Below are 22,220 nucleotides of genomic sequence, written 5' to 3'. Positions count from 1 at the left end.
CTTACCTAGCATGCAAGAGGCCCAGGTTTGATACCCAGAACCAGGAAATAATCAGATGGCTTCACATCTCCCATGGTTCCTAGAGTTGTTGCTGTGGGTTTTTTTTGTTTTTGTTTTTTAAAGATTTATTTATTTATTTTCTGTATATGAGCACCCTGTTGCTGACACACCAGAAGAGTGCATCAGATCCAATTACAGATGGTTGTAATTCACCATGTGATTGCTGGGAATTGAACTCATGACCTCTGGAGGAGCAGCCAGTGTTCTTAACCGCTGAGCCATCTTTCCAGCCACTCCTCTTGTATTTTTAAAGGATAGCATTTAACACTTTCATCAGTATCATTTGTTTCTTCACTATTCTTACTGAGAAATGGTTTCACTCTGTAGCCCAGGCTGACCTTTGAATTCACAGCAATCCTCCTGCTTCTGCCTGTCCAGTGCTGAAATTACAGGAAGTAACCACCACATCTGGTTTTACTATTTCTCTTAGCCTAGGTGTTCCACTCCAAAATTTCCAGGCAGAATTGGGCAGATGAAGAGCGCAACCAGCATAGAGATTACTATATAGGTGAGGCTTAATGGGAGAGTGAGATTACATGACTTGTTCACAGGAAGGTTGAGAAACAGGAACTGTCAGCCCAGCACTTGTGTGCTTGCAGACATGCTCTAGCAGAGTCAAAAGAAAAATCCTTATTATGCCTGGATACCCAGGGTTTTAATCCCAGGACTAAGGAGGCAGAAAGGGATCTCTGAGAATCTGAGGCCAGTCTGGTCTACAGAGTGAGTTTCAGGACGGCCAGGAATACACAGTAAGACCTTGTCCCCAGCAAAGGGAAGGGCAGGGGGACTAGAGAAATAAATGGCTGTGTTAAGACCACTAGCTGTTCTTCCAGAGACTCACATGCACCCACATGGTTTCTCAGAACCAACCATGACTCCAGTTCCAGGAGATCCAATATCCTCTTCTGGCCTCTTTTGGCCCTAGGCACATACATGGTACATAGACATACACACAAACAAAACATCCATACACATAAAATAAAAATAAAATTATTTTTAAAAAGAAAAATCCCTTTTCAATGGATTTAACAGCACTATGTAAACTTATGCCTACTTGTATGACTGCTGGTTTGGAGAATCTGGCTGAAAGAGCCTCTTCAGAACCATCGGAACAATGACGAAGCTATTAGTATCATTTACCTCATAATTTCATTTCTGTTGCTGTGATAAAACACTGACCAAAAGCAATGTAGAAGAGGGAAGAGTTCATTCACCTTATAATTCCAGGTCACAGTCCACCCCTGAGGGCAATAAAGGCAGGACTTGAAGGCAGGCTTGTTTGCTATTCTATATAGCATCACCTGACTCACTTCAGGGAACTCATTCACAGACAAGACACAGCAGGAGCCATAGAGAAGGAAGGACGCTGCTTTCTAGCTAGCTTGCTTACACTCAGCTTTCTGATATGGTTCAGGACCACTTGGCACTGCCATAGTGGGCTGGGCCTGCTATGTTAATTAACAATCAAGACAACCTCACAGACATACCTATAGGACAATCCAATCCAGGCCTGTCTCAAAAAACCAAACTTAAAAAAAAAAAAAAAATCAAATTCTGACCTCGTCCCTAACACCTAGGCTACCTGGAGAACAACTAAGTCTGATGTCGGCAGCCCATGGTTGAAGGTGAGAATGGAATCCTGAAAATTGCTCTCTGATCTCTTCATGTGGATTATGGTCTTGTATACAAAAACCATACACACAATAATAATTATAAAGATGATGCCAGCAATGAAAGTTAGTGAGATGGCTTGGGGATGGGGGTGGTGGGTAAAAGTGCTTACTGTGTGTAAGATTCTTTTTTGCTTTACAGACACTGTCTCAATATGGCCCAGAGTGGCCTAAAATTTGCCGTCTAGCCAAGGATGAACTCTAGATCCTCCTGACTCTACCCCCCAAGTACTGAAATTATAGGTGTGTACCAACAAAAGAAGCTAAGAATTTAGTTTCAAATAAATGTTAACTGGGTTTCCTTTTTAAAAAATATTTTATTTTGTGGTTGGAGAAGGCTTAGCAGTTAAGAGCTCTGGCTTCTCTTCCAGAGGACCCAGGTTCAATTGTCAGCACCCAACACATGGCAGCTCACAACTATCTGTAACTCCAGTTCCAGGGGACTAAGGCCTTCACAAAGACATACAATGCAGGCAAAACACCAACATACATGAAATATAAATCTAAAAAAATTTTGTGTGTATTAGTGTTTTTCCTGCACATAACACCTAGAGGCCCAAAAGAAGGCATCAGATCCTCTGAAACTTCAGTCACACCATTGTTAACCCTGTGTGGGTGCTGGGAACAAGCCCAAGTAAATGGTTTTACCCACAGAGCCCTGTCAGCTGGGTTTCAATTTGAGTTTTATGTCTCACTTTATTTAGCATTCTGTTTTTCTGCACCAACTACTAAATCGATCTCCTATCTCCTTGCTTTCCAACATATCTAAAGCCTGGCAGTGGAGAACTCGGAAAACTTTAACTGAGCCTTGAGTAGGACTTTAAAAATAGCACAAAGAGCCCAAGGGTGTGGCTCAGCATTGGGCATGGTGGCCCAATTGGTAACTCTTAGCAGCAGGGGGAAGCAGAGATGGGGATGTGAGGCACTCTCCTCGCTTACTTGATATGCTTCAGGCCAGAGACTGACTCAAAAACACTAAATAAGCAAGCAAGCAAGCAAACAAACCCACAATGGAGAGCCCCAGAGGATAACCTGAGGTTATTATCCTCTGGCTTATACATATATGTGTGTGTGCCCGTGCGCTATGTGTATGAACAGAAGGATAAATTCAAGGTCAAAGATAGCTTGAGGTCCTGTGGGGGAAAAAAAACAACCCAATAATACCCCATACATCAAACAAGTCAATAACCCCAGGATTCTACCTCAGAATCTTGAAGCTGACTGCTAATAAACTCAGCAACGCCCTCAGCTACCCTGCACTGTCTGTCTCCCTTTCCCACACTCCAGATTAAAAGTTTCTGGAAGACAGAGATCATACCCAGCTCATGTGCTAATAAAAACTATGACAACAAAGACTATACAGCAAACGGCCCTTTGTGGTCCTGTACCAGAAAAGTTCTATCCCTCTAGGTGTTCTGTACAAATACAAGTGCTTAGTGCCCATAACATAAATGTGGTGGCTATGGTTCTCCTGTAAGTCACCTGAACTAGTATCAACCAACACCATACCCAATTAAGATGACTCGAGTCAACAACATCAAGAACCAAGAGCAGCTGGCTAAGGATGTATCAGGACTGGTGAGCATCTAGTGTGCAAACTCATCCTCCAATACATACTAAGTTTGAGCCTGGGCTACATGAGAGACCCTGTCCTTCCCCACCCCAATAGCCCAAGTAGAGATTTTGGGCTTAGATAGAAAAGAAACCAAAGGCTAAGGTTTCAGTTGCCATTCTTCTTCTTTTTTTAAATTAAACTATTTTAGTATCTGTCTGAACACTATGTGAAAGCTGGAGGCCTGAAAAAAAGGCAGGACTGAGGACCTGCTGTCAAGGAGCTGACCTGTCGAGTAAAGAGGAATATGTGAAAACAAACCATTCTCTAACTAAGTTCTCTAACTAAGTTCTCTATTTTGATTTTTTCCTTTTAAAAATTGGTTATTTTATTTATTTACATTTCAAATGTTATCCCCCTTCCTGGTTTCCCCTCCACAAACCCCTTATCACATCCCTCCTTCCTCCCTTTTGATTTTTTAAAAACAGATTTATTTTATGTGAGTGAGTACTCTATCTGCATATTCACCTGCACGCCAGAAGTAGGAATTAGGTCCCATTATAGATGGTTGTGAGCCACCATGTGGTTGCTGGGAACTGAACTCAGTACCTCTGGAAGAGCATTCATCTATCTCTCCAGTCCTATTTTGATTTTTTAATAAAAATATTAATTATGATAAAAGATACTTTAAAATGAACTATAGTTTCAAGAAATACACAGAGTAGTCTCCAGGTAAGAAACGGAAAACAAACCAGGCAAACATCAATATACACAAAACCCACCCAAAAACCAATATAGGTCTTCTCTTGGTATTTAAATGTGTATATCTGTGTGTGTGATGTGTGCTGTGTATGTGTTGGGGAGAGGTGTGGGTGTGTGTGCATATATTTGGGGTGTGGGATATGTGTGGCGTGCGTGTACTAGGTGTGTGTGTATGTACTGTGTGGTGTGTATATGGTGTATGTGAGCGGTGGTGTGATGTGTGTGTGGGGTTGTGTGTATGTGTATTTGTATGTGTGTATAGTTAGCTCTCTTCCACCTTGATATGGGTTTCAGGAATCAGCTCAGGTTGCCAGGCTTATGCAGTAAGTGCCTATACACATTGAACCATTTTATCAGCCACACCCCTTGGTACTTTAACTACCAAATACCAGACACTTAGCATATAATAGCCTATTAATCCCTACTTGTGCTTTAAGCTATAAAACATTAATGTTTCTCTGTCCATTTAGAGCAGAAGAAAATAAAAATCAAAAAGGGAAGAAATACACTCAGAGGCGAAATCTCTTGTTCAAAGTGATACAGTCACCAACAGTAACACTTTCAACGTGTTGGTCACATTGTGTCAGTAATTCTCAAAGTGTGGTCCAGAGATTACCTCTCCTGTGTTGTAGTATTTTCCAGAGGTCATATGACACGTGACAGGCTTATTGCAGAAAAAGTTATGAGAATCCAGTATTTTGTAGGTAGACATTACAATGTCAAAAACAAAGATTTATTTTATTTATAATGTATGAATGTTTTGCCTGTATGTTTATGTGTACCATGTGCATGCAGTGCCTGAGGTGGCCAGAAGAGGGCATCAGATGCCCTGGAACTGAACTGGATGCCTGTGAGTCACCATGTGGGGGGGCCTGGAATTGAACCAGGGACCTCTGCAAGAGCAACACCCGCTCTTCCCCCCCCACCCCCCTTCGAGACAGGGTTTCTCTGTGTAGTCCTGGCTGTCCTCAAACTCAGAAATCCGCCTGCCTCTGCCACCCAATTGCTGGGATTAAAGGCGTGCACCACCACTGCCCAGCCCTTTGCATAATTTTTAAAATTATAAATTGGTCCTGAAAAGTTTGATGACTACTGTAAAAGTTCTGCAGAGCTATGACATGGAAAGTCTCTGGATTAGGTTTATATTCCACCACCCCCCCCCCTTTGTTTCCAAAGGTCTTTATCCTTCAGGTCATTAAGCTTGAGTAATGCCAAGTGAGTGTCTTAAAAATTCTGCCAATTAAATTTGAAGTTCTAGGCTGGATGTGGTGGCTCATGCCTTTAATCCCACGATTTAGAAGGGGCAATATCTGTGAACTGGAGGCCAGCCTCGTTTATTTACAGAGTTCCAGGACTGTACAGTGAGACCACAACTCAAAAAAAAAAAAAAAAAAAAAAAGCCACAGAGAAAGAGAGAGAGAGAGAGAACGAACCCCATCCCTATATTTGGTGTTTTTAAGGCAGTTTTCCACTCTAGGCTGTGTATCCTGAAACTTCACTCTGTAGGACTCACAGCAATCTTCCAACCTTAGTCTCCTGAGACTGTGATTAAAAAATGAGCCATCATGCCTAATTTTAATTCTTAACATTGTTCCTCCCAAGTCTCAAAATGAGACATTAAAAATAGATTTGGATACAACAGTCTCAACACACAGTTTGCTTTAATTAGGTCACCATACCATGAATTCAATCTTTTAAAAGGTCAATATCTTACAGATTAGATGTCCCTAGTCTATTTAACAGAGAAACAGACAACCTACCTGAGAAAACAAGGCTTTTTTTTTGGGGGGGGGGGGGGAAGAGGGGGCGGGGCGGGTAGGGAGCAGCTGGTGTTCCAAGTTGCTTGCAGTTTGGAAAGACAGCTGAATCCCTTCCCTCCTAGCTCCCAGACTAAATTAGAGATAAAGCACGCACTGTGCTATCCCTGTGGAATGCTTCCAATCTAGCTCAATGCTAAGACTTCCAGTTAAGAGAGGAGTGTCAGAAGCAATCCTAACTTCCCATCATCCATAGCTAGATCTGTAGAGCGCTGCATCAGCACTGCAGGCTAAGGATGCCAAGCAGCAGCGACTCCAGCATGAATACAGCATCACTTATGTATGATGTCATTATTAATAGGAGGTCTACAGAATGAGCTGATTGTAGTTCTGACTTTTGCATTTACTACTCACATGCTTCAAGTTAAAGACTGAGTTAACTGCATCTGGAATAGGCCTTGAAGAAGAGTGGCAGGGGAGATTTCTCCAGGCAGAAACCCGCTGCAGTGTAAGGCGTGGCTCAGAAGGAGAGGGTGCTGGTTACCATGACATTCTCTGGAAGAGTACTAGAGCTGGGATCAGACTGCCACAGGGGAGGACTCAGCAGTCTCTCCTTTCCAACAAGAACTTGCAGGAGGCAATTAAGGAGACCAGGCTGGAGATCTAGTCTGTTAACTTCTTTTGTTTTGAAGCTTCAAGGAATAGTTAGATTGGGCTTGTTTGCTTTAGGGTCATGCTCCGTTCTGGGTCTTGGTACATAAAACTAAATGTAGTATGTCTCTCCCCCCACCCCGTAGAGTTCATAATTTTCACAAATTACATTATGGTAAAACATCTATGAGGGTGGAGTATATCTCAGTGATAGGACATTTATATGCCACGCACAAGGTTCTTTGAAACAAATTAATTAGCAATGAGAACAATACAATGACAGAAGCCTCGGGCTTCCTCAGAAGAGGATGCCTGAGGAGATAAGAGCAGGGACTGAGTACCTTCCCACCTTCAGGGTGCTTAATCCTCCCTAAGAAACCTGTTTCTTCTACTAAAAAAAAAAAAAAAAGGGGGGGGGGGGGAGAGGTGTCCCAGGTAAAGGCAACATGAGCAAAAACCTAAGTTTAAAAGGCCTACTTATGTGGGGGATAACCTTTCTAGTCTGCTGTGGAGTTTAAAATATAAAATATTCTGCATTCTGTTACTGTGAACTAAGGTTCAGGCTTATTTGAAAGGCACCAATGAGGGAATATTCATTTAGAACACAAAAACCTTAATGTCAAAAACAAAAAAGTCTCAGAAACCTATCTACATTTTAAAAAATCTTGATCTCAGAACTTATGAAAAAAACTAATTACAAGAAATTAAGATATTTAAAATAGGGCTGGAGTAATGGCTCGGTGGTTAAGAGCATGGACTGCTCTTCCGAAGGTCCTGAGTTCAATTCCCAGCAACCACATGGTGGCTCACAACCATCTGTAATGGACTCTTATCTTATGCCCTCTTCTGGTGTGTCTGAAGAAAATGACTATGTACTCGCATACATTAAATAAATAAATCTTAAAAAAAAAAAAGATATTTAAAATATAGGCTGGGGCATGGTTCGATGGCTCCACAGGCAAAAGCGTTTGCGATGCAAGCCTGAAGGCCTCAGTCAGACAACCAAACTCAGGTAAAGGTGGAGGAACTAACTCCACAGAGCTATCCTAGGCGTTCACATACAGGCATGCTCATGCCTACAAAACAATTCACATACACACACACTTAGGTGGAGCCACCTAAGTCTCCAGCACTTGGCAAGCAGAAGTAGAAAGTTAGAGGCAAGCATGGGCTACACTCTGAGATCCCCCTGCAAACTGATGAGAGAACCATGAGTCATCGTCGTCCCCCGACCCAGACAGGATTTCTCTGTGTAGCCCTGGCTGTGGGCCACCACTGCCTGGCCCATGAGATCTTCTAATAGAGAACTCAACCTGGTTTTGAAAAAGAGCATCCGCAGGGCAGTGGTGGCACAAAGAAAAAGGATCATTAAAATAATGAAAAAAAATTGTTTTTGTCGCCAGGCAGTGGTGGCACACGCCTTTAATCCCAGCACTTGGGAGGCAGAGGCAGGCGGATTTCTGAGTTTGAGGCCAGCCTGGTCTACAGAGTGAGTTCCAGGATAGCCAGGGCTACACAGAGAAACCCTGTCTTGAAAAACAAAACAAAACAGAAAAGAAAAGAAAAGGAAGAAAGAAAGAAAGAAAAAGAGCATTCAAACAAAGTAACTGCCACACAACCATGCACACATAATGACTACATAAAAATGCAGTATTTCTTTTGAAGACTAAAACGGAGCAGCTAGCTCAATAGAGAATCTCCAAGAGCAAAGCACTAGCAACTTTACTGACTATTCCAGAGACTCAGAAATGAAAACAGAGTATCCATTGGATTTGGCAACATAGTAGCTTCTGGTGACCATATCAATTTTGATGAGCAGTCAGGAGGAAAGTCAGGTTGGTATAACTAAAGCCTCAGTGAAAGATAAGAAAGTTGAACTGCTATAAGCCGAAACCTGACTATAGCATGAAAATTTAAAACTGAGGGCGATGAAGCCATGCTTAGGAGTAGCAGCACCTTCACACTTATAGCACTGGGGCAGCTGAGGGCGGAGTGACCATACGTCCTAGGTCAGCCTAGGATACACATCAAGAAGGATGATGGCTGCAGTGGCCTTTGAGGGATATTAGAACATAATTTTGTTTTTGTCTGAGTTTCTTTTTTGAAACATAGCATTTGGTAACTGATACTGGGAAATCATCATGAAGAAGTCAGTGATTCTACCCAACCCAGATGATGATGACGTTTATTAGGAACAAGGTTATTGCTGGATGGTGGTGGCACAAGCCTTTAGTCCCCAGTACTAGGGAAGCAGAGGCGGGCAGATCTCCGGAAGTTCAAGGACAACTAGGAAGAGTGATCCTGTCTTCAGAAACCAAAAAAGCACTGGAGGGGGTAATATAAACTTTAACAGAATTTCAGTGCTGGTCTACTTTCTGGTGTGATAATCACTGGGTAAGATTAAGCTCATTTGGAGAATATTAATACTTTGCCAATCTAATCTAATAGCCACGCAAGCCAACCAAATAAAATAAGCTTGCAGTGGTGGGACACTAGGCATGGAGACAGGCTCTAAATTCAGGGTTGTGGGGAGAGCCTTTTTTTTTTTTTTTTTTTGAGACAGGGTCTACAAAGGCAACCAAAGCTTAACTTCCATGATCCTCCTGGCTCAGCTTCTCATTGTTGCTATAATTGTTTTGTAATTAAAACACTGAAGACTTACAAACTGTCAACTTCAGCGTTCAACAATGGAACTAAATTTTTTCTCCCTAAAATTAATTAAATTCAACAATTTCCACACATTGTAGCATATTTCACTGCTGGGGAGAGGGCCAGGCTCCTCCCCTTCCTGCAGATTTACAGGCAGTTAACGGTTGCTAGGGGGGAGGGGCTCATCACGAGATCCCACCAACTCTAAGGATCCATAGTAATTCATGGTTGCTGGGGAAGGGGAACATTTTCTTTAGGGTTGTAGCCCAGGCTTCTCTGAATAATTCTTCACTCATGTACTTGTAAATAACCTTAAATTAACTAATTGAGGCATACACACAAAAAAATTAATGAAAGTAATACAGGATTGTGAAGAAGAGGATCAGCAGGAATGAAGTGGGGCAGGGGATGAAAAAACAAATTACCCTATTACTTTTGTATTAGGGTGACTTTTCATGTATTATAGAAGACCTGCCTCCTAAAGGAAAACAGGCATCAATTCTATAACACAGAAAAAACTGCTTTACTTAGATACTTGAGAACCTGATGTCAAACAAGAATACACATTTCTGATTTAGCAACCAACCCTAATATTTATGGTAGGTCTTTGGCAAGTGTTCGAGGAAATGAATTATGCAGGATGAAAAGCTCCAGGAACTTATGTATAAACTCGCATCGTTAGAAAGTATTAAGGGACTTGCCCATCCGTGGGGGAAAAAAAGTTTAATTACTCAACATTTTGAAAAGAGCTAACATTCAGCACAGTACACCGGCCTCATGGCTGAACCACCGAAAGCCCGGCAGGATCCAAAAGCCCGGACTAATTAATCCGATCACCTGATGCCAAGTAAAGAAACCCTTAGGTTTCTTCTAGTCCCAATTTTTTGCGTGGCCCAGATTCCAGACGAGGCGGAGAAGACCGGATCCCAGAAAGCCTGTTGATCCAAGCAAGAAGGAACCCCAGGTCACAGGTTCCGGGTGGTACCGCGTGGAGAAAGGGCTGAAGACTCAGAGCGATCACAGCACTTTCCTGTCCTTTTCCCCCTGGTAGATCAGGGAAGGCCAGGGGCCCCTTCCTTCCCGCAGTGGGCACCCCAAAGCCTCTTCCCTTACGGGACCAGGCCCCAAGAGTCTGGCTCGCCACCTGCGTACACACACACACACACACACGCAACACACTCTCAAGGCTGAGCTTTACCTGCTTGAAGGCCGCTGTTTCTGCGCTGCGTTAAGCCCCCACAGAAGAAAATGGAGTCGCCGATCTGAGACAGCAAAAGGATAGTCCGGACCCACCGCAAGGGCCCTCCGCAGCCGCCGCCACCACCACCGTCGCCGCTGCTGCGTTAACGTACTACGTCACCTCCGGCTCTCTGTCATTGGGAGTGGGAGGGTCATTTCCTGCTCTTTTCCCCACCGGTGTCTAGGGCTTTGGTTCCGAGTCCGCGAACACTGACTGAAGATACATAAGGAACGCGGCCTCCCCAAAGCTACCCAGAACAAAGCGGGGTCCCGAAGGCCACCCGGGCCAGCGTGTTCCTTAAGCCGCTCTAGCCAAAGGAACCATAAAGATTCAGGTTAAAGAGTCTTCACTTCCATCTTGGCGTAGTTCTACCCTCGGCTTCCGGTTCCGGGGAGGGGCCTAATTTTCTTGGATGATTAGGGCTCTCGGATCTAGGATGGCTGTCTTGTCGCTTCTGTTGTTGGGTGGTTTGTGGAGCGCTGTGGGAGCGTCCAACATGGCTGTCGTTACTTGCGGCTCCGTGGTGAAGCTACTCAATACACGCCATAACGTCCGGCTGCACTCTCACGACGTGCGCTATGGGTCAGGTACAGAGGGGGACCAAGCAGGTTCGGGTGGGCTGCCTAGGCCCGGGGAGCTTGGAAGGGGCGGGGCCTCGGACTCTGAGGGCGTGGTCTTGGAAAGTTAGACGTGCCCTAGGTTTTTTTTGAAGAGGACAACGAGTTGCCAAGGAAACTTAGTCCCAATGTTACTGTTTGGTGAGCTATGTGCCAAACGTGTTACATTTATACTTTCCAGTTTTTAACATTGTATCGAGAATAGATACTAAGGTTATTTTCTCAGGTGGATAAATAGCCTCAGAGATACTGCTCAAAACCTTATAGCTAGTAAATGATGGAGACAGGGTTTAATCCAAATTTGTCCAGCTTCAAAACCTTTCAGATTCCATGGGCTGCCACTATTTTGTGCTGGAAGAGGAACATTTAGAGCAAGACAATGTACGCTGAATCTCAGATTTTAAACTTCAAGAGCTCACCCTTTGTCTTACACTTCTTTTTTTAAGCACATACTTTTGGCACGCTGACTTATCGATAACTTCCGTGTAAAGAATTTAAGTGTTGACAGGCATTGCAGAGGAAAATCTGCTTTTTATCACGTTTAATTAAAATACTCAAGTTATTTGTGGGCTCATTCAGTTGGCCTAGATTTAAAGAGCTGGTTTTGTGTGTCTAGTATTGTTCTAGACACAGGAAATACAGTAGTGAATCAAACAATAAAACAAGACTAATGGGCAGGTGTGGTGGCCTAGGTCTGTAATCGTAGCACTCAAAAGGCTCAAGCAGGAGGATCTGGACTTCCAAATCAGCCTGGCTTATATAGTGGGGGCTGTCTCAAAACAACAGCAAAACAAGTTCAAAGGCTGGGTAATTACCTCAGTGTTAGTATTTGCCAAGCATACTGAAAGGCCCTGGCTTCTGCCCCCACACTGGGGGAAATAAAAGTAATGAAGTTCACCATGAGCTACTCAGGATAATTTGAATGACTGATGCTATTTGCTAGAAAGGAAGTGACCTTTTAAGATGGTTAGTCTGTTCACAACTCTCAGAACTTGTCCTACCAGTTTAGTCCAGGGAGTGGGTAGACTTTATATTCCTAGCCACCTCATTCAGGAAACACCTATATCTGTCAGGCTCGCTACATTTTAATTTAATGTTTCCTGCTCTGGGTCTACTAAGTTAAAATGGAGTGAGAGAGAAGCCTTCTAGACTTTGATTCTCTACAGGTGGTCCCTAGGGGTCCAGCTATGTTCAGCCTGAACCTTAGGGGAAGAATCTGAGTTAGTCTTTTTTTCTTTCTTTTTTTAAAATTAATTAATTTACTTATTTAATGTATATGAGTACACTGTAGCTGTCTTCAGACACACCAGAAGAGGGCATCAGTTCGAATTACAGATGGTTGTGAGCCACTGTGTGGTTGCTGGGAATTGAACTCTGGACCTCTGGAAGAGCAGCCAGTGCTCTTAACCCTAGATAAAGATTTTTGGCTTGTTTGTTTTTGAGACAGTCTCTCTAGCCCTAACTGTGGCCTGGAACACAATATGTAGACCAGACTGACCTTGAACTCCTACCTCTGCCTCCCAAATGCTGCAATTAAAGGCTGTAATTGTTTTAATAACATTTAGAGAGAGTGTGTGTGTGTTTAGATGCATGCATGCCACAATACAAATGTGTAGATCAGAGAAGAACATTGTTCTCTCCTTTTGTCATGTGAATCCTAGGGATTGAACTGACATTGTCAGACTTGGTGGCAGGTTCCTTTACCAGCTGAGCCATTTTATAGCCCAGATACTAGATAATATTCTTCTCTAGATAATGGTTGAAAATCCATGAGTAGATCAGATTGCTCAGGATGATCTATATGGTTCTCAATCTGAAAAATTACAGTAGATGTTACTTAAATTACTTTATCTGGACCCACAAGTATTTAGGAACAGATCAAAGACCAAATAGAATTCTGGACATTCCCAGGTATAAGGAGATCTCTGGAGGAAGTAGAGGATTGAAAAGAAAGTGAAAAATTAAGGAGACAATCAAAATATAGAGAACAGGAGTGGAGAGATAGCTCAGTGGTTAAGAGCTCTTCTGGAGGTCCTGAGTTCAATTCCCAGCCACCACATGCTGGTTCACAACCATCTATAATGGGATCTGATGCCCTCTTCTGGTGTGTCTAAAGATAGCTACAGTGTACTCATATACATAAAATTAATAAATATATCTTTTTTAAAAAAAGTATATGATGCTCTTACAAAGAGTACACCTTCCATTCTAAGCATCCACATGGTGACAGGGGGTGGTGGCTCACGCCTTTAATCCCAGCACTTGGGAGGCAGAGGCAGGCGGATTTCCGAGTTCGAGGCCAGCCTGGTCTACAGAGTGAGTTCCAGGACAGCCAAGGCTACACAGAGAAACCCTGTCTCAAAAAAACAAGGAAAAAAAAAAAAAAACATCCACATGGTGGTTACCTAACCCTAGTTCCAAGGGATCTGACTCCTGACCTCTGTGGGCACAAACATGCATCTGGTATACAGACATACATGCAAGCAAAATACATAAAAAGTAAAATGAATAAATCTAATAAAAATTGTTTTTACTGGGCAGCAGTGGCTCATGCCTTTAATCCTAGCACTGGGGAGACAAGGGAAGGCAGATCTCTGAGTTCCAAGCCAGCCAGACTACACAGAGAAACCCTGTCTTGAAAAAAACAAACAACAACAAAATGTTTCTTTAAATGTATAGAACAACACTGAATTCTGACTGAAGTGAAAGGCATTAACAAGAAGTGAGAAGAGGAGCTGAGTCAGGTGTCAGAAGCAGGTGGAGTTCCCTGAGTTCTAGGCCAGCCTAGTAAGTCTACATAGTGAATTCCAGGCTTGCCAAGGCTACCCAGTTCAGACCCTGTCTCAAAATATAAAATTTAGGGCTAGAGAGATGGCTCAGCAGTTAAGAGCACTGACTGCTCTTCTAGAGGTCCTGAGTTCAATTTCTAGTCACATGGTGGTTCACAACCATCTGTAATGGGATCCAATGCCCTCTTCTGGTGTGTCTGAAGACAGCGACAGTGTACTCACATACATGAAATAAATAAATTAATCTTAAAACAAAAATAAAATAAATTTTTTTTTAAAAACCAAAGTTTAAAAGATGTAACAATGGCATGGCTGGGTGGAGTAAGTCTGGGAGAGGGCTGCTTGCTTGGCCATCCACCAGCTCATTAGTTCAAACCTGAGGTTTTGTTACTCGGTGAAGTCAGATAGGGCATTGGAAGTGGAAGGCCATCTAGGAGGGAAAGTATCTCTGCAGTAAGTAGACTGGAAGAATTTGGTAGAAAATGGAATGGAGAAGGTGCCTTTTGGACATGGTGTTTTGGATAGTAAGTATTTACCTGGCTAAGGTTCAGCCCAGTCCTAGCTCCATGACTGGGTATATTGCTCACCCCTCCTAACACTCCTAACACTAAAGTGGGAGACAGTAACTGTATCTATCTGAGAATAAAATGCCTTAGTGATGTAAGAGTGAATATTCAAGTGGAGCAGAAGGCCTTTAGTCTTACTATTCAGGAAGTAGAGAGAGGCAGGATCTCAGAGGACAGCTGCTCTACCTAGTGAATTTCAGGCCAGCCAGTGCTACACAGTGAGACGTTGTCTCAACAAACAAAAATACAAATTAGCAGTTGGGTGGTGGTGGTCCTTTCCTTTAATCCCAGCATTTAGGAAGCAGAGGCAGGTGGCTCTCTATGAGTTCCAGGACAGCCAGGGCTATACAGAGAAACTCTGTCTTGCAAAAAAGGAAAAACAAAGAAATAAAAATAAAAAATCCAAATCATTCACAGGAAGAACTTGGATTAGTCCTCTTGGGGGATTGTTTTGTGCACCGTATATTCAGATGCTAATTTCTATGCCCGGACATCTGGTTGCTGCCCCAAAGTTGTCCTGGTCAAGGACTTCCACTTTCAATGTTATGTAAAAATTGTTTTCCATCACTTCTGATTGGTTAATAAAGATCTGAATCGGCCAATAACTGGGGAGAGCACAGAGGGAAGGCAGTACTTCCCATCCTAGTCAGGAGGTCCTAAAGAGGAGTGAAAAGTGGGTGGGGGAGGAAAGAAGAGAGGAAGGTATGAAGCGACCATATGGAGGGGCCAGGAGGAGTGGCCAGGAGAGCACCCTTGGAGCAGAGTGTGACAGATCACAGGTGACCAACCACAAAGCTGGGAAATGGCCAAGCTAGCAGAGTAGAATAGATGACTTTCTGCCCAGTCACAGGGCTCGCAGCCTTTTAATAAATGTATTAGGTTACCTCGTCATTTATTCAGGCACTAAAATGGACTAGAATAAACCAAGAAACACCCTGTCCTTATTTGGGAGCAAAAGGGGCAGAGCAAATCTCCCAATTACTTTCACATAGCCCAACACGTGGTGATAATACATTTTCCTTTAAGAGCTACAGCTACATATTTTATTCAGTATTTTCACCATGTAGAATTATATTACCCAAGGAATGGCTACAAATTTATATGATCTAAGAATATTTTATTCTGGCTTTTTGAGACAAAGTTTTACTCTGCAGTCCTAACTGGCATAAAACTTACCTAAAGGACAACTTGGGACATGCTGGCTGACTCCTACTGTGGATCTTCAGGATTGAACTCAAGTATAACATTAAATACTTTTAACCACTGAGCCAAGTCATTGGCTTCTTTTATACTTAGATTTCTGTATGCGTTTGGCATGGCGACACACACCTTTACCCCCAACACTCAGGAGGTAGAGGTAGGCAGATCTCTTGAGTTCGAGGCCAGCCTGGTCTACATAAGGAGCTCTAGGACATACATATGTCTTGGGACTACATTGAGAGACCCTGTTTCAAAAAAAGAAAATGTGTGTGTGTGTGTGTGTGTGTGTGTGTGTGTGTGTGTGTGTGTGTAAGTGAACTGTTTTGTTTGTTTTTTCAAGATGTTTCTGGGTTTCTGTGTGTAACAGAGCCCTGGCTGTCCTGGAACTCACAGACATCTGCCAGCCTCTGCCTCCGTGTGCTACCACGCCTGACTCCCTTTTACACTTTTTACCTGGGTTCTGGAAATTGATGTTTGGTTGTTAGACTAGCATGGCTAATACTTTGTCCCACTAAGCCATCTCCCTGGCCCCACTGTGTTTTGGGGAATAATCTCTCACGGGGACCTGAGGCTCACCAGTATGGCTAGGCTGGCTGGTCAGTGAGCTCAAGGTTGGCTTGTGCAGCCTCCCAGTTCTGGGATTACAAGCACAGTCCACAATGCCAATCTTTTTCTATGTGTGTTCTGAAGGTGGAACTCAAGTAATCAGGCCTGGTAACTGGCAGGAGTCATTCTCTTTCTACTGTGTGGCTCTAGGGATGAACTTAGGCTGGGGCTTAGGCAGCCAGTGCCTTGACCCCTTGGGCATCTCACTGGTCCTTTCACACATGTTTAAGTGCACTCATCTACAGTATGTAAGCACATTGAGTGTGTTTTAAATCTTCATGTTGTGGAAGTAAAATATTCCCAAACATAGTGTTTCCTCCCCTCCATACCATTTGTGACACAGGGCACATCCATGGCTGGAAGAGGAAGGGGTCAGGTTGAGCTCCCTTGGCCTTTCTTTTATGGATTTAATTAGTTGTATTGTTAGCTATGGTTGGTGCACAAAGGGAACAGAAGGCTCACAGGCCACTTCTCAGTTTTACAAGACCCCATTCAGAGAAAAGAAAGTCTGGTGTCTGCTAACAATATCCAGGGTCTTGGTGGATCCGTTCCTGAGGAGGAGGGTCTCAGAGGGCATGCCTATCATAGGCACCCCTTGATCAAAGGAAGGCTAACTGATGGGCCTGTAGGTGACCTCAGATCATCATGGAAGCCATTATTTATGGTGGAGGGATTCTCCATCTTGGTAGGACGTCAGTGGGAGATACAGTCACTGTTGGCAGTCACAGCAACAGCTTCTGCTGTGGTCTCACTACCTCCAGGGATGGACCTCCAGCTACTCACACACGGCCTTCTGGGATTAGGCACATTAGCTGGTACTCCTTTGCTAGCCTTTCTCTCAGTCCCAGATTCCCCGGCAGGAGGAGTAAGTGCATCTAAGTATCCAGTATCTTTAGCTTTTTCATAGCCAATGATACCAAGTTCTCTGCACATAACACTAGACCTAAAACCTGTTTTCTTCATACTCTGGCTGTTTAGCATCTTGTCTCATGATTTTGCTGAACTCACAGCCACAGAGGATCAAACTCATATGCTTGTCCAAGGCCTTAAAGGTGCAATGAAGATTCACAGATGGCCCTCTCACAGGACCTACCTCATTCCATAGTCAGTATGCTGCAACTCCGTGTTCTTGTGTTCTTAGTTCAGTCATGACTGCTGTCCCACAACCGCCAGTGTTTTAAGAGTGAAATGTCAGGGGCTGGAGAGATGGCTCAGCAGTTAAGAACATTGCTCTTCCAGAGGTCCTGAGTTCAATTCCCAGCAGCCACATGCTGGCTCACAACCATCTGTAATGGGATTTGATGTTCTCTTCTGTTGTGTCTGAAGACAGCGACAGTGTACCCATATATATTAAATAAATAAATAAATCTTTTTTTTTTAAAGAGTGAAATGTCAAGATCCTTAATATCTAGAGATGATGTAGATGGAGGTGTGGTAGAGGTTTTCTTAGAAGCCATGCAAACGCGGCAGAAACTTTACAAGCAGCGGATAGGTCACAAACAGCTTGTCAGGGAGTCGGGCCTCTCCAGACTGCCTCTCCTCTCTGCCTTGCCTTTGTTTTTTGCCTGCAGGTAGTGGGCAGCAGTCAGTGACAGGTGTGACTTCTGTGGATGACAGCAACAGTTACTGGAGAATACGGGGGAAGACGGCCACAGTGTGTGAAAGGGGAACCCCCATCAAATGCGGGCAGCCCATCCGGCTGACACACATCAACACGGGTCGAAACCTGCACAGCCACCATTTCACTTCACCGCTCTCTGGAAACCAGGTAGGTGTTCCTGATCTGCCCTGCTCCATTACTTATCTGGTCTCTTGGTGTTTGGCTCCCCCTTCCTTCTTTCTTTCCTTCTTTCCTTCCTTCTTTCCTTCCTTCCTTGCTTCCTTCTTTCCTTCCTAAATATGAGACACTTCACAAACTTGTATGTCCCCTTGAGCAGGGACCTATACCAACCAATATTAGTCGTTAACCCTTTCTTTCTAGGTAAGACATTCTCTTTTCTGCAGACTTGGAGAAATGACTCTGTCTCTCTCTCTCTTTTTTTTTATATCTATCTTATGTATATGAGTACACTGTTGCTCTCTTCAGACACACCAGAAGAGGGCATCGGATCCCATTACAGATGGTTGTGAGCCACCATGTGGTTGCTGGGATTTGAACTCGGGTCCTCTGGAAGAGCAGCCAGTGCTCTTAACTGCTGAGCCAGCTCTCTACCCCCCATGAAAGAAAATTGTTTCTTCATACTTAATTGCTCAGGTTAGAATGGAGAATTTATATCTAAACTAAAGTGAGGAATGGGAGTAAAAGTAGAATAAGATACATTAAAATATCAATAAGTTTGTACAATGAAGAGTTTTGTGGGACTGGAGAGATGGCTCAGCAGTTAGAAGCACTGGCTGCTCTTCTAGAGGATCCAGGTTCAATTCCCACACAGTAGCTCATGATTGTAACTCCAGTTCCAGAGGATCATACGCTTTCTTCTGGCTTCCTTGGACACCAGGCACTCAAGTGATACGTCAATATACTTATAGACAAATACTTGTATATAAAAAAAAAAAAAAAGAAAAAAATTAAATGACTGGTTTTTTTGTTTTATTGTTGGGACAGGGTCTCACTGTGTAGTCAATTATAGATGGTCTAGAGCAGTGGTTCTCAACCTGTGGGTTATGACCTCTGGAGGCATCAAATGGCCCTTTTACAGGGTCACCTAAGAGCATCAGAAACCACAGATTTTTACATTACAATTTAAAATAGTAGCAAAATTACAGTTATGAAATAGTAACAAAAATAATTTTCTGGATGTAGATCACCACACATGCCATGTTGGATTATATTTAAGACAAGGTCTTATGTAGCCAGGACTGGCCCCACACTCACTGTAACTCAGCTGGCCCTCAGCCCTTGAAGCTCCTGACTGTACCTCCCAAGTCCATGCGTTAATGAGCATGTGCCACCACACCTAGTTTTGGGCTGTGCTAGGGACCAAAGCTAGGGCTCTGTGGATGCTCAGGAAGCACTTTACCTACTGGGCCCCCTCTCCAGCCCCTGGCTATGGTGTGTGTATGCATCTACTTATTTGAGGCAGGGCTTCCCTGTACTAACCTTGGACTCACCATGCAGTTCCAGTCGGCCTCGAGCTCAAGGCATTCTTCCTGCATCAGCCTGTTAACTTTTGAAAGTATATAGGTGTACCTCGTGACCTGACTAGAATTATTTTTAAACTTTTTTTTCTTGGTTTTTCGAGACAGGGTTTCTCTGTGTAGCCCTGGCTGTCCTGGATCTCACTCTGTAGACCAGGCTGCCCTTGAACTCAGAAATCTGCCTGCTTCTGCCTCCCAAGTGGGATTAAAGGCGTGTGCCACCACTGCCCAGCTAGAATTATTTTTTATCTATCTTTATTTTATGTGTGAGTGTTTTGCCTAGACATACAGTTGTGCACTGTGTTGTATGTGCAGCCCTTAGAGGCCAGAAGTGGGTGTCGGATCCCCTGAGCTGGGGTTACAGATGGTTGTGATGGCTCTTTGGGTGCTGGTTATCAGACCTGGGTCCTCTGGAAAAGCAGCATGTACTCTGAGGGTTGGTTTTGGTTTTTTTGAGACAGGGTTTCTCTATGTAGCTCTAGCTGTCCTGTAGACCAGGCTGGCCTCCAACTCAGAAATCCACCTGCCCCTGCTTCCCAAGTGCTGGGATTAAAGGCGTGTGCCACCACTGCCGGCTTGTTTTTTTGTTTGTTTTGTTTGTTTGTTTGGTTGGTTGGTTTTTGTTTTTTTTGTTTTTGTGTTTTTTTGTTTTGTTTTTTTGGTTTTTTGTTTTTGTTTTTTTGTTTTTTGTATGTAGAAGATCCTATTACAGGTGGTTGTGGTTGCTGGGAATTGAATTCAGAAACCCTGGAAGAGCAGTGAGTGCTCTAAACCTCTGAGCCATCTCTGCAGCCCCGTGGTCTAGGTTTTTGTTGTTTTTGTTGTTTTTGTTTTATTTTTACTTCATGTGTATTAATGTTTTGCCTGTATGTGTGTCTGTGAGACTATTGGATACCCTGAAAGAAGTATATGCTTATATTATTCCCTCCCCAGAAGTGAAAATGAGTGATGAGTGTGTTTAGAAGGCCAAATGTAATAGTGTGCACCCATAGTCTCTGCTCCGTAAAAGGAAGAACGCTTGAGCCCACATGAGTTCTGCCATCTTGGACAACTGAGCAAGACCACGTCTTTGACAACAGAAAATCAAGGACCACCAGCAAGATGGCTTAGTTGGCAAAGACACTTGTTGACCTGAGTTTGATCTTGTACCTACCTTATGAAAGGAGAGCCAACTCCATAAGTTGTCATCTGACTTCCACATGCATGCCATGCCACATGTGCACCCACACATAAGTAACGTTTAAAATGTCTGACAGATAGAGTGTTAATGTAAAGTGTAGTGCTTGGGTCATAATCTGAGACAACTCATTTTCTCTTGTGACTTTTGTGTCTTTTTATTTCCCCACAGTTTATTGTATGTAAAAAAAAAAAAAAAAAAAAAAAAAAAAAAAGATGTCCATCAAGCTGGGTATCGTGGTGCACACCTTTAATCCCATCATTTAGGAGCCAGAGGCAGGCAGATCTCTAAGTTTGAGGCCAGCCTGGTCTACAGAACGAGTTCCAGGACAGCCAGGGCTACACAGAGAAACCCTGTCTCAAAACACCAACAGCACAAATATTTGTGCATTAACACTAGAAAGTCCCAGTTCTGTTTCTTTTGGGTAATTTATTTTTCTTCTCAATGGTTCCTTATTTATTTAGGGACAGGGTCTTTTCTAGCCTAGGCTAGCCTCAAACTGCCTATGTAGCTGGTTGATTTTGACCTCCTGGTCCTCCTATCTCTACTTCCCTAGTGTTACGACTGTGGGTGTGCTCTACCACTCTCGGCTCCATTCCTTCCCTCTTCAGACCTGACCACCACATGTTAATGTTGCCATTTTCTGTCTTTTAGGAAGTGAGTGCCTTTGGCGAAGAAGGTGAAGGTGACTATCTGGATGACTGGACAGTGCTCTGTAATGGACCTTACTGGGTAAGAGATGGTGAAGTGAGGTTCAAACATTCTTCCACTGACGTACTCCTGTCTGTCACAGGAGAACAGTATGGTAGACCCATAAGTGGACAAAAAGAGGTACATGGTATGGCCCAGCCAAGTCAGAACAACTACTGGAAGGCCATGGAAGGCATCTTCATGAAGCCCAGTGAGCTGCTGAGGGCCGAGGCCCATCATGCAGAGCTGTGACTCTTAAATCCTCGGAGCCACTGTCACCACACAGTGTTTGTAGAAGTCTGCTGCTACTTCACCGTGGGATCCTTGCTTCAGGTCCTCTGAGCGTGCTGCATTTGGACCTGCAGCCTGTCCCACTTGAATTGGTTGCTCTCCCGGGTTTAGTCAGTTCTCAGGAGAGGACTTGTCTGTGAAGGCAGAGATACCTTCATTCATGCTGGTATAAGAGGTTGGGGAACTTGCCTGTCTAAGCTGGGAAGCTTAACTCCACAGGAGCTTGGCATCATGAATTGTTAACTCGTGATTTCCTCCGTTTTGTCTTTCTCCAAAATGATGGATAAAAAAATAAAAAGACTTTTATTCATTTATGTGGTCATTTACAAAGCAGGCTGTTTAATGGCTAGCCTGCTTAATTCTCAAGTCCAAAGACTAACAAGGTGCTAGGAATCTTCACTGCTGGCCATTTTAAAATTTATTTGCATATAACCCTTTTCTCTCTGTGCCTTCAATTCTTCCCCAGCACATCTTTATTAAACTTTGACTGTGTGTAAGACCTTCACAGAGTTCAACATAATATCTAGCTATGATATGTCTTCCTGAGGATCTGTTATGTAGATGAGAAAAGGACTTAAGGTTACCAAAACCAACACTAATTCACTGCTAATCTAGGCACTATGTGATAACCCTTCATTTAATCTTCATAGACTTGTCACGGGGTAGATAACACTTTGAACAATGTGGAAGAGAAACGCTGAGTAGCCGCCTGCATCCTTGAGAGCAGTAGGTACTTTTCGGAATAGGAGCTGTACCTGCCTTGGTCTTTGTTCTTGCACCACAGTGTAGTTAGCTCTTGGAAGCC

The 22,220-nt window shown here is 43.5% G+C and overlaps 2 protein-coding genes across 4 annotated transcripts in view; one reads left to right on the top strand and one right to left on the bottom strand.

The window, feature by feature from the left end:
- Supt6h (SPT6 homolog, histone chaperone and transcription elongation factor) overlaps positions 1-10,493 on the bottom strand; it is a 36,177-nt gene extending 25,684 nt beyond the window's left edge. For both annotated transcript variants that reach the window (XM_076936225.1, XM_034507271.2), the window contains exon 1: positions 10,300-10,493. The gene's annotated coding sequence lies outside the window, so the exon portion shown is untranslated. The remainder of the gene's footprint in view (positions 1-10,299) is intronic.
- Positions 10,494-10,753: 260 nt separating this feature from the next.
- Positions 10,754-21,725, top strand: Sdf2 (stromal cell derived factor 2). 2 transcript variants are annotated; one of them, XM_076936227.1, is made up of 5 exons: positions 10,754-10,928; positions 16,968-17,025; positions 17,098-17,223; positions 17,695-17,887; positions 21,089-21,725. In XM_076936227.1, exons 1-5 carry the CDS (start codon positions 10,754-10,756, stop codon positions 21,374-21,376), a joined length of 840 nt encoding a protein of 279 aa, XP_076792342.1. In that variant the 3' UTR covers positions 21,377-21,725. The 2 variants fall into 2 exon arrangements, with proteins under 2 accessions (XP_076792342.1, XP_034363163.1); XM_034507272.2 differs by lacking the exons at positions 16,968-17,025; positions 17,098-17,223 and having other exon boundaries at positions 17,691-17,887.
- The last annotated feature ends 495 nt before the right edge of the window (positions 21,726-22,220 follow it).

The sequence above is a fragment of the Arvicanthis niloticus genome, chromosome 6 (assembly GCF_011762505.2).
Source record: "Arvicanthis niloticus isolate mArvNil1 chromosome 6, mArvNil1.pat.X, whole genome shotgun sequence".
Lineage (NCBI taxonomy): Eukaryota > Metazoa > Chordata > Mammalia > Rodentia > Muridae > Arvicanthis > Arvicanthis niloticus.
Note: the sequence above shows the minus strand (reverse complement) of the source record. Positions and strands in the feature narration are given on the sequence as shown.

What these genes read in the sequence shown, in the direction of transcription:
- Sdf2 (XM_076936227.1), top strand. Translation starts at nt 10,754, where the DNA reads ATGATTAGGGCTCTCGGATCTAGGATGGCTGTCTTGTCGCTTCTGTTG. An exon ending in CGACGTGCGCTATGGGTCAG is followed by an intron (nt 10,929 to 16,967) that starts GTACAGAGGGGG and finishes TCTCAGTCCCAG; the next exon opens with ATTCCCCGGCAGGAGGAGTA. An exon ending in CACCGCTCTCTGGAAACCAG is followed by an intron (nt 17,888 to 21,088) that starts GTAGGTGTTCCT and finishes TCTGTCTTTTAG; the next exon opens with GAAGTGAGTGCCTTTGGCGA.